Consider the following 12,152-nt stretch of genomic DNA (forward strand, 5'->3'; position numbering starts at 1 on the left):
CGGATAACGATCAGCGACCCCCTCCTGAGCTTCTTTACCCCCTTCATTTAACCGTTTATTGCCGGAGTCCAAGCACACGTCGCATCACCACTGGCGGCCCACCGTCAGCGCAAGCGTCGCGGAGACGAAGTTTGACCCTGGCGGCGCTCGGTAGCGCGCTGTGCGCGTGACGTCACGCCCACCTGGCTTCAGGTGAGAGGCGGGGGCCTGCGGGGGCGGAGGAGGCGGGGCGGACGCGACTCACCTGGCTCGGCAGGTAACCGGAGCTGTCGCCAGACCGGAAGCGGAACCGGAGGGGGGCTTGCGGAGACCTTCCCTCCCCCCCCCCCTCTTCTTTCAAAAACAAACCCAAAGGCACGGGGGTGGAGGCATGGGGCGCTGACCGGCTGGTGGCGGGTTCGCCGCGTACGCACGGGGGTAAGTGGTGCTTCCGCGGCCCGGGCTCGCGCTTCCTAGTTTGCGTCTGCGCGCCTCCAGCCCGCTGCCTTCTTTCTGGACCTGCTCCGGCCCAGAGCAGGCCACGTCCTAGGCTCGCTCACTGCCTGGTGCCGGGGACAAGTGTTGCACTGGAGTTGTGGCAACAAGAAGGGCAGCGGGTACCCCCGATTCCCGGTGAGTTCCATAGCTGAGGCTTTGGCAGACCTTAGGGTGAGAGCTAAGGCAGGTAAGGAAGTTGAAGATGATTGCTTTAATATACGAGGTTTTACCCCAAAGCTTCCGTGGATTAAGGTGTGTTAAAGTATCGGGGGGGGCGGGCGGGCTTGGTAACTGTAGGCCCTGACGTGCAGGGTCCAGACTATTGAAAGCTTTCTTGTACAAGGCTTGGAAATAGGTGGAGACTGGAAGGGAGCAGAGGTTCAACTTTGTATGGGGCTTGCAGCCCGACTCTCCAATTTCTTCAATTCCATTATTACATTTAGTGCAACACCTCACTGTTACGTTAGCACAAGACATGGCTCCAGCTAGGAAGTGGTGGTGTGAGGGTGCCATCCCCTGGTTTCTCAGTTTTGAGAACAGATGAGAGGAGGAATTGTGTGAGTCAGTCAGAAGTGCAAGGCTACCTCCCAGCTCCCATCAGTATCTGGATCCACTATGGGACTGATGTCAGTATTTCCCGTGAAGGAACAGCCTCCCTCTTGTTTATTACGTTTGCATGTGCTTGTGTAATACATCCTTTTTCATATATATTCTCACCAAATGGTGTTGTGTACAATTTTTCCAGTCACCACAATGTTTCCATTTGTTGTTAATATTTGTTACTGAGGGTGCAAATTTTAGAGCAACAAGATTGTCCTCTCCCCCAAACTATCTGATGTGGTTTGGAAGTGTTGCTAAGAGATCAACATCTAAAGTTTATGTGAAATCAAAGCAATACTCATGGGTGGCTGGTCCAAATTACATAGTATTGAAAACTTCTTTTTGGGGGGGGGGAGAAGAGGTTGCCTTATTATTTTTGTTATTTGTGAAACTTAATTTGCAGGACTCGCTTTGCTTCAAATCATACCAAAGAAAGGTATCCCATATAAAAGTATACATGACAAGTGCTTTTACAAGGTGAGGTAGAAGCACTTTTAGAAACTGTAGTCATGCATTTCCATTTGGAACTGAAATAGAAAGTGAAAAGAGCAAGACACTTTGACTTCTTGTATTGCTGATGGGATTGTTCTTAAAAGGCAGGAGGGTTGCATGGTACTACAGTGCGAAATGCAGCCAGGAGGATCTGAAAGCAAAGCACTTGGAAAAGTGCCATAAGATGTACATTAGCAAGAACATCTGTGTTTTATTCTTTATAGTCTGCTTTTTCAGGCACTGTGGGTATTTCCCTGTGCCCAGAGGGCTCACAATATGATTGTACCTCAGGCAAAGGAGGGTGAAGTGCCTTGCCCAAGTCACAAGGAGCAGCAGTGGGATTTAAAACTTGGCTTCCCTGGTTTGCAGCCCATTGCTTGAACTTCTAGGCTACTCCTCCACTCCTGTACAACACTTTATAGTTGCCCAGAATCTGAGTGCAGTCACCTTGAGGGAGTGGGGGGGGGGGGGGGGGGGGTTATTCCATTGAAGATTATTTCTGGCATTTTATAGACCGGGGGGGGGGGGAATGTGTGTGCATATGGGGTGGGGGAGATGGGGTAATGGCTATCATTATCTCAGTATTCTTGGTGTAGTGTTACTCAGGATGACTTTTTTCAAAGTAACACACATAGTTGATGGTGGAACAGGGATTAGAGCCCACAAGTTCTTAAAAGTTTTTCTGACTCACTGTCCTCTGTATTATTACTAGTCCGATCCTTCAGTATTAGGAATGTTACTATGTGACTGGGCACCAGGATATATTACAAGTTAATTTATAATAAGTTTATGAGCTGGTTTATTTACTCTACAGCACTATTTTGCTTATAAAATACAGAGTTGGCAAAATGTCCTCTGCTGTGTTCTGAACAGTCACTGGGGTAGGCATTTGGAATTGAAACTCACAGTGATGCAATGTTAGTACTGACTGGGTTAAGCGTATGCCCTGGAAGTCTGGTGCAGAATGATCATTCCAAACATGAGTGTTAATTCAACCCCTAGGAGACAGATTATGTCCCCCAGACCTAAATTGCCATCACTTGTAACCCCAAACTGAAAAAAACACAGTATCTAATTTTTCATATTTAATTAGCCACATGGGGAGACTGCTTTTACTGAATATTGTGCAGCTGTAGGATCTGACATAGTGGCACAGACAACAGAATGGAACAAGGTTATCCACAGGGCTTCCATGGTCCAGCACAAGGGAAAGACTATATATAAATTGACCTGACCTGGTCTGTGAATGCCCCTGAATAACAAAATCCCAGGAAAAAAGAATCCTTTGTGCCCAAAAAGGTGAATGGCAGGGAGATGGGCTGAGCAGAAAAGTTCAGAAGTTAGCAAGTCTTCGGAAAGTGTATTGGTGCTGTCAGTACATTGTGAGAAGTTCCTCTCTGATGGAAGATGCTAAGTACTGGGCACAAGTTTTATTTTTCCCCAGTTTTTGGTCATCTCACCATGGGTCTTTGCTATGCTTTATATGATGATGATGATCAGGACAGTTCTCACTGGGAGAAAACATCCAACAGTAATGGCAGCAGCTTATCTTTATGGACCCAAATGTGAAAGGCAGAGACTCCCTGCCCTCCATTTTCTTTACTTCTCTGTGGTTCTTGTACATGATCCTTAGCCTCTGCTCTAGCCATCCCTTTTCCCCCAGCCCCCAATTACAGATATTCAAGAGAGAGCAGTGGGAAGTGAGGATGTACCCAGAATTCCTTTTGCATGCAATTTTGAACCATGGAAAATATGTGTGCATCTGAAATTGTATATACGCAGAATGTGATTAATTTGGGGTGTATTTGATGATTCATAAATAGTGCAATCAAAATAAGTGTAGTTTCATGTTGCAAATCCTCATGAGCAATGTGTAGCTGGTGGCGTAAGTTAGATCAATTTGCATTTTGAATTCTTTCTGCTTGAGGTTGACCGTATTCTTTTCTGGCAGTGCCTCCCATCGTTTGAGCAGTTCTCTCATCAAAAGTTGTACAATAATATCTCGTTTCATATGAGGCGGTGGGATTTGCAAAGGACAGAAATCTTCAATAAAGTTTTGCTTGGTATTTACAGAACAAAAAAGAGAGGCAATGTGTGTCAGGTGGGAAATGGCATTAATAAATGTAAAGTGATTATAAACCAAATTACAGGGAGTACAAGAATTGATAAGGCCCTGGAACTTTCCTCAGGATACTAAAGATCTGCTGATAGCACCCCCTGCAGCTCTGCTCAGCTTGTCCTGGAAGACTGGAAAAGAGCAGATGTCCTGCACCACGTAAATGGAAACTAGTCAGGGATGAGCAACTAGAAAAACAGTCTAATCTCAGTAGTGGAAGAGCTACTGAAGAAAGTGCAGCCGCTCGAAACAAGCAGAGCATAGGATAGCAGACAGCAATGGCTTCACAAAGGGTGGCTCTGTCAGACAAACCTGACCGTCATTCAGTTTGTTTTCATTCATTTTTTTCCCCTTCCAGCTCAGCTGGAACCAGGACTGAGGTCTGGCACCAGGACCTTCGTTCACACCTATACTGAGATGTTTCCCGATTGTATATTTCCACCCCCTTGCCCAGCATCCCTAGTTTCGTCACTATAGTGATGGTCCTGAGCTGGGAGCCATTCACCAGGGTCTCCTTTCAGAACCATGGGCCCTGAATCTGGCCACCAGATGTCGCCCTTAAGCAGAGACCAAGATCTTGTGCCACCCTCTCGCCATTCCCCTGCTCCCCCAGTCCTATGATCGTTTTTAACGAGGTGACAAGTGGCAAATTGAGATGTGATTAGACATTGTTTATCTGGACTTCATCAGGACTTTTGCCATTGTTCTACAGGAAAGACTGGTTAACGAGCTGGGCCAGAAAGTTGTGAACTGGGTGAGGAATTGGTTGAGCAAAAGGACAGATGGAGTTTGCTCTCCCAGTAATCGGTCATGTCCCCCAGGACTCTGTTCTTTTCAATGTATTTCTTAATGATGTTGCTGAGGAACTTGAGAGAAAAATATAGGCTTGTTTGCAGATGATACTGAAATCTGTAACCAGCAGATGGAAAGTATGAAAGGACACTTGGACAAAACTGGAAGAATGGTAAAGAGATTGGAAAATGAGTCTCGGTAAAATCATGCATTTGTGATGCAAAAATCCATTAGCTATGCCTCAGAAGAACAAGAACTGGAAACTGTCAAATGAGAACAATCCAGGTGTGATCATCTCCGATGGCCTGAAGATAATAAAGCAAGTGGGAAAGCTAGCAGCAAACGTGGTTACATAAACAGAGATGTTAGCAGGAGAGCAGAGAGAGGTCATTTGTGAGACGACCCTCCCCAGCTTCAGCCTTGTGCGGAGCTCTGGATGCTCCACTTTCATAAGGATATGGAAAGAATGGGCCACCTAAATTATACAAATCCTATACAGCGAGGCTCAAGATGTTCCAGAAGCAGGCATGGGGGATACAACAGAAACAATCAAATACGGGATGGGCTTCAGGAGAGTATGGGAAGGTGAGCTTTTCCCACAGAAAAGGAAATTCAAGAAGGGTCATGAGATGAGGTTGCAGGGAAAAAGGTTCGAAGGAGACATGAGAAGATATTTCTTCACTGAGAGGTTCTAGCTGACCGGCAGGGGATGTGTAAACCAAAACTGCATTAGAATTGAAACACGCTTTGGATAAACTTGGAGCACAGGGGTGAGGGAAGATGGGGGAGAAAGGTATAAGAAATGAACGAGAGACTTGAATGTTTGCTCAGTCAGATAAAACTTTAGAGGTCTAATGGTCAGAGAGTGGAGGTACAACTACAGAGGACTAATTTACAAGCCCTGATAGTAGCAGTATGGTTGATCAGGCTGCCATGGTTACAACTAACCGCAGTGATATGACCACATCAGGCTCCCTAGAGGACTAGGGTAATCCACACAGAGCGGCAGTTACAAAGGGGCTGAGGTTTTGCGCTCGGAGCGGCGGTTACAACCCTGAGAGTAGCAGTTCGGCTGCATCAGGCTTCCAAGAAGGCCGGGGTGACCAGACAAATGTCAGTGAGCATGGGGCGGCCAGATGTTCTTGGAGAACATCTTCATGAATTTTGGTGGCTATGTGAATTGTTACAAAACTGGGTAGTAAGACATGGAAGATGGCCTGGGTGTTGGATTAAGTGCTGGTCTTAGTCTGCCAGCAGAGGTGGTGGAGGCCAGCACTAACAGAATTTGGACCTGCTTGAGAGAGAAATGGATGGCACTGGTAGAGGCTGAGTAAAACACATGGCAGTGAGCTGGTGTGGGTTTAAGCAAAGGAATTTATATGCTTACCTGCCCAAAATGATAGAAAAGCAGAGACTGAATGGACCAGCTGGTCTTTATTTGCTATGTTACTATGAGACATCTTTCATGTTGGTGGAGTAAATGAAATGAGACACAGGACCTAAAGTATTGGGATTATTTAACTGTCTATATATTCATCATATTTTATTACATAGTCTTAAAATTACAATGTGGAATTGAGTAACTTGGAGCAGAATATATCCAACTTTTTGCACAAAGATTAAGTATTGTGTGTGTGCATATGGCAATATCTGTTCCCACCTTGATCTGTTGCTCATGTTTTGTTCTGCAGGTGAGCCATGCTGAAAAAGAGCCCAGGTAGCCCCCAGGAACCATGTGGCAATCATCGAGTGTACAATTCTCTCCAGGATGGCAACCATAAGAAGAACTGCTTGTCTAACACAAGTGACATCAGCTTAGAGGTATTTGGGGAGTCCACGCCAGAGCTCAAAACAAAACGCAAACTGGCAGCACAGCAAGCACGAGAGCAGCGATCCCGGAAAGCCAACCCCAAGGACTCTAATGGGAGAGAGCCTGAGACAATCGCCTTCATCTCTGGCTCAGCTGAGAAAACCTCAGAGACGACGACATGCTGCCCTACTCTATCTCAGGCTTGGCGCTCCTACAAGTCTGTGATATGTTGCATCATGACTTGTGGGCATGGCCTTCAAAGGGATTCTGACTGCTATCTGCCTTGTGGGCGTCAAACCGAGACCTCAACTGATGACGACATCAAAAGCGGAGAGCTGAACGGATACCCTTCCCTCAGTCCTGCCAATATCTCCCCTAAGGAGAAAAATGGGGACCATAAAAAAAAGTCTGACATGGGTGGCAGCTTCAGCTACCCAGACCTAAAATTAATGGGAGTTCCGGTGTTCTCTTACATAAGCCCCAGCCAACAGCATATTGACACGGAGTCATGCTACAAAGATCCACTGCCCAAAGAGAGCAAGAGAGACAGTGTGGAGAAGCCTCCTCTTTCCCTCAGCCATCGGGGCTCGGAGGAATACTATTCCTTCCACGAGTCTGATCTGGAGTTTAACGAGTTGAGTGGGTCCATGTCCAGTGGGGAGATCGATGTTCTGATCTTCCGTAAACTGACAGAGCTCTTCACTGTGCACCAGATTGACGAGTTGGCCAAGTGCACAACGGACACGGTGTTCCTGGAGAAGACCAACAAGATCTCCGACCTGATCAGTAGCATCACGCAGGACTATAACCTGGATGAGCAGGATGCGGAGTGCCGACTGGTTCGGGGCATCATCCGCATTAGCACCCGCAAAAGCAGGGTTAGGCCCCGTGTTGCCAAAAACTCTGCCATCCACAGCCAAGAGAGCAAAGTCAGCCAGGGAATCCCGCCAGACAGCGGCAATGAAACCATGATAGGGTCCATCATTACCAGCCAAGACGGTAGGTACCAATTGAATAGAGGGAATTTGGGGGCCTTCCTAGTTACCTTTGCCTCCATTCACACCCAAGCAACGAGCTATTGTAGATGAAAGGAGAGTCTTAATGTTGAGCTCTGAATCAATTCAAGTTTCCTTCCTCCACAGTAGCACACTGTGACTCAAGTTAGAGCAGCAGAATCGCACGCGACGTGTGGCCTTCCTCGTCAAGCCTCCGGCACGTACCTCATGCTTATCATTGGCTTACGAATGGCTGTTCTGATGCTTATACTCGTGGTGCAATTTAAGCTGGATTAGTTGAAACATTTCAAGACCTTCGTTTTTTCAGCTATTCACTGACCAGATAGGAAGCAAATAAAACCTTATTCAAAAATTCACTTCATACTTTTATTGCAAGAGAGGATTGAGAGCAGGATGGGGAGGAAAGATGTTTTAGGCTAGACTGAAGGTGGGATGGATAGGAAGTCATGGAAAATGGATAGAGAGAACTGACAGACATGCAAATTAGCAAAAAAGAAAATTTGAACACCATATTTAGCCTATGATTGTTTTTGGACTCATTTTGTGGGTAGCAGATTTATGAACATTGATTATTGGGTGTTACTACTTTGAATACTGCTTAATTCCCAGAAACGCATTCTGTGAGCTCCATGCCCCATCTGACGTGTGTTCTTATTAGTCCTAGATTTGGATGTGCAGATATCTGAAGAAACCACATCCGATGTGATGGCAAGGAACATGCGACCATACGGAGCTCCAGGTAAGAAGGTTACAGTCCCTGAGCTCAATATTCAAATCTTCCAGTGAAATTTTACCTGGGGCCATCCATTATCCAGATAGAGGTACGGCAAAGGAATATTCTGTGAGGGTGGCCAAAATGAATCCAGCCAGCGCCAGTATTCAGCACAAAGCAGGTAAATCTGGGCTGGACGAATTGCTATCCAGGTAACTCTCCTGCTGCACATCGACCTCTGTGTTTATAGGACCAGTGGGGGTGGAACGCTGAGGGAGGAGAGATCTTATTGACGGATGGCTCAGTTTTCATTCCCTCTCCCTCATACCTCTTTTTTGTTTCTTTTCATTTCCAGGATTGCCAGTGGGCAAGGATGACTCTTTCCAGGACACAGAGACTGATTCCTCCGGGGCACCATTGCTCAAGGTTTACTGCTAGAACCAAGCATGTGTGCTTTTTAGCTTGCAAACTGGAAGGTGGCCTTCACGCTGCCTCATCGCAGAGAGAGGGAGCCACGCTGTTGACCTGGCAAGAACCTGCCACATCACGCTGCTTTTCCTCCTTTTCATGGTCTCTCTTTCAGCATCACGAAGGCTCGCATGCTGTAGAAGAGGTGAAGAGGACACTACATGATCTCCTTCAGAGACGTGGTGCACACATGAGTAACTTCATAGAAAGGCATGAGACATGAATAGTGGGGGCTCCCAACAAGATTCCTTTCAATTAATGAGCAGAAATGAGATATAATCTTAATTAGCTGTGGGGCTAGATTTAGGATTCAGACAGGACTGTAAACGAGGCTTCGGGCAACTTTGACCAGCAATGTTCTCAGTGGGAAAGGGTAGTGCAGGTCTAACTGTGGAAGTATGTAGCTTTGTTGCCATGTTGATATTGCATCTTTTTCTTTGGTTTTTGTTTTAATTGGTATGGTTATACTTTGCAGCATTTCTCTGGTAAAGGATATCAGATAGGTTTGATGGGGTAGAAACAGCAGTAAACGCTGCTAAAGTATTTTGCTCCTGTGTGAATGTGATTCCAAAATTTGCTTCCTGTTTGCTATCTGATTACTTAGAAACCCGGTTGTGGAGCTTTCCCATGCAGAAGTTTCTTAACTACAAGTCTGTAGTCTTTTTATCAATTGAATAGGTTTAGGAATGGTGTTTTGGGATTTCTCTGTGTGGGACGACCGAGGGAACAGAAAGGTTAAAAAAAAAAATTGAACCTGCATCACAATTAGGAAGCTGCAGAGGTTCATCCATGTATTTGTCCACATTAAGCATAGCTGTGTACTCATGTTTTTTCCATGTTATCATATGTGAGCAATTAAACCACTCTGAGATCACCCATTTTTTTATATAAGTTTGGGTGATTCTAGAGTTTTCTTGAGTTCCACAGGCAAAACATTCTCCAGTTTGATGCCATACAATATTTTCTGTACATGTCCTGATCTTGCATGGGCCATGACAAGGTTTGATATGGAATAGCATTGCATTGCCTTTGAAATGTTGACCTCCACCAGTTGTAGAAACGGTTGTCAACTACGTGAAAGAGCCAAAATTCAAGCTGCTGAGGGTGTTGCGGGTCAAGTCTCAGGTGCATTGCTAAAGTAGTATGGATTTCCTTAGTGGAACAATGTCATTTCCTGCAGGTCAGGACTGGACTGCATGAGCAGAGCTCTGTGGAAGCTCAGTACTGGCTTAACAGAGGCGTTTTAAAGGTCAAGATTAAGCTGCATTTAAAGAGCCATGTGGAATTCCAGACTGGAATTTTAATGGGTTCCACAGGGACCTAGGGCAAGAGTGACAAAGGTGCTGGGTGTCGTGATTCGAAATGCCTTGGTAGATGAATGTGGGGAAGTTTTATGGTGAGTGTTGTCACGTTTCTTAGTTCTAATTATTGTCAGTTGGGTCTCGCTATCACAAACAGTCAAATTCATTTTGCATTTAAAAACTAAGGGGAAAAAAACCCATTGTTGCAAGTACACAGACAAATACTCTTGTATGTTAAGGAAGCCATCTGTAAATGGAGCCGCTGGTAGTGTTGGGGGCGGCTTCCCTGCAGAACCTTTAGCTTCAAACTGCCTCTCCACTTGGAAGATAATTTCAAATAGGATGTTGCATTAATATCACGGCAGAACTCACCCCGAGGCTGCATTGCAAGAGGAGTCGCGCCCCCCCCCCCCCCCCTTCCCCTGCGCTGTGCGTCAGGATTGATAGAAAGGAAGGCTGTGCTACTTCTGAAGATTTCCATAGCTGCCACCTTGCTGATAGGTTGTGGTACCACGTTCTCCCTTGGCAGTTTGGACACCATCGTGTCGCTGATCTCCCTTCCAAAAATGTCTTCTGTTTCTGCCTCTTACTCTATCTCAGGAATTACAGACTTTCAGGTATGTTCCTTTTTTGTGTTAATTAGTGGTGGGGCTGCTGTGGGCCAGTCCTCGTACAAAGGCCAAAAGGTAAGAACTATGCAGTTTACTCCAAGGACAAATGTAATAAGCCACTTGAAAATAAATACTACTATTTTTCTCTAATGCTACTAGCTGTATGCATCGCCGCACACACGAGAGCTTAGATGCAAAACAAAAAAATGGAGATTTCAGAAATGTATTGATTACAGTAAACATGCTTAAAATCAACAATGCTGTGATCTGGAAAAAATATGGCGTCTGTCTCTGGAGCTGAGAATTCATAATATGCAGATGTGATGGACTGTGGAGATCTACTTGCTCCTAGAAGATGATCTGGGCCAGTAGCTTTCCTGATACCGAGGGTAAGCTTTTTTTAAATGCATGAATGTGCTGCACTGCACATGGATGGTGCAACATCTGGTGAAGTAATAAGGAGAGTAAGGAAACATGCCCCAGGGCTGAGCTGCTGCCATAGCCTGAGCATTTGACATTAAGGCTTGTGAGTGTGTGTGACACTTTCACAAAAGGTGATCCTCCGTAGTATTCTCTTAAGTATCACTTCAAATCAATTCATTGACCGTGGAAGCAGACATACTGTGGAGGCCATTAAACTCAGTGTTTAGAACTTGCCCAAAAGGTCATTTTAACCAAAGTGAATGAAGTCTGGCACTTTGACTAAAAATGTTGGTTAATGTTTGACTTGTGCATTTGTGCAGAATTTTTAATTTGATGAATTGGCAATCCTCTGGCACTACACTGACTGACTGCGGTGCTCCCTGTGAGCTTTTGCCATAGATTTATGGGACTCCTAAGCCCCATAAAGTGAGGGTTAAGGTTTTTCAGGCAGATGACATTTTTCAGGCTATGTATGATGAGTGTGATTAACAGTTAAGGCCCGAGCTCGGAGGGATGGAGACAAGGTTTAGCAGACAACTAGGGGTTTCTGAACTTATGTAAAACCTTGCCTTGATTTCCAAATCTGCATGTATGAAACTTTCTCTCGACCCACGCAGGTGACAGGGTAGAAAAGCAGGACCTTGCTATCCAACCTAAGTTGCCTTTTTTCCAATAGCCTTCTTGTTTGGTAGGCCAATGCTGAAGTCTGTAGGCTAGCCATCAGGCTTGCTGGTGTGTGTGACAGGCAGGCCACTGTACTGAACAAAGTCCTCTACCCCAATTCTGCAACTTTCTCGACTTGCATAAATTATCAGCTATCTGGCTATAGTTGGCTTGTACAGTTTCTTATGCTGCAAAACAAGATATTCAGGCTGGCTTGAAGAATATTTGGCTCCATCCTGCAGATTTGGTTCCACCACTCTGACTTGTATAGGGTAGAGTTATCCAATGCATTTTCGAGTGAGAATATGCAATTCTTGAATATTTGACAATACTATGGCCTCAGGCTCAGAGGTTTTTGATGCTGCTGTTGAGAGTTTGCAGTTTAGCCCTTACTGGCTTGTACATGTATTCAAGTGAAATTCTTAAATATTTTCAAATAAAACCTTCTTGCATTTTTTACTCTTGTATCATTTGTTCTTTGGTATTATTAATCAAACCCACATTCCATGGGATGATCTATATCCAGTCTAACACTCTATAAACCTTAGCTGCAAGGATTACAGAGTTGATTGATTGCAGCCCATCAAGTTAGGAGCCTCACCATTCTGACAGTGCACAATTTGTGTAGCATTAGCCCCCATTTAAAGAACAGCCTTCAGCTGGGCCTTTAA

At 45.3% G+C, this 12,152-nt stretch overlaps 1 protein-coding gene across 3 annotated transcripts; it reads left to right on the top strand.

Annotated features, from left to right (window-relative positions):
• The first annotated feature begins 226 nt into the window (after positions 1 to 226).
• On the top strand, positions 227 to 11,946 carry KDF1 (keratinocyte differentiation factor 1). 3 transcript variants are annotated; one of them, XM_029571136.1, is made up of 4 exons: positions 227 to 417; positions 6,169 to 7,286; positions 7,962 to 8,042; positions 8,371 to 11,946. In XM_029571136.1, the coding sequence occupies exons 2-4, from the start codon at positions 6,176 to 6,178 to the stop codon at positions 8,451 to 8,453; spliced, it is 1,275 nt and encodes a 424-aa protein (XP_029426996.1). In that variant the 5' UTR covers positions 227 to 417; positions 6,169 to 6,175; the 3' UTR covers positions 8,454 to 11,946. The 3 variants fall into 3 exon arrangements, with proteins under 3 accessions (XP_029426996.1, XP_029426998.1, XP_029426997.1); XM_029571138.1 differs by lacking the exon at positions 227 to 417 and adding an exon at positions 424 to 664; XM_029571137.1 differs by lacking the exon at positions 227 to 417 and adding an exon at positions 424 to 612.
• The last annotated feature ends 206 nt before the right edge of the window (positions 11,947 to 12,152 follow it).

This window comes from Rhinatrema bivittatum, chromosome 11, assembly GCF_901001135.1.
Source record: "Rhinatrema bivittatum chromosome 11, aRhiBiv1.1, whole genome shotgun sequence".
Taxonomy (NCBI): Eukaryota; Metazoa; Chordata; class Amphibia; order Gymnophiona; family Rhinatrematidae; genus Rhinatrema; species Rhinatrema bivittatum.

Excerpts from the sequence above, each read along its gene's own strand:
- KDF1 (XM_029571136.1), top strand. The coding sequence starts at position 6,176 with ATGCTGAAAAAGAGCCCAGGTAGCCCCCAGGAACCATGTGGCAATCAT. Across the intron at positions 7,287-7,961 it reads CATCATTACCAGCCAAGACG|TCCTAGATTTGGATGTGCAG; the intron begins GTAGGTACCAAT and ends TGTTCTTATTAG. Across the intron at positions 8,043-8,370 it reads GCGACCATACGGAGCTCCAG|GATTGCCAGTGGGCAAGGAT; the intron begins GTAAGAAGGTTA and ends TTTCATTTCCAG.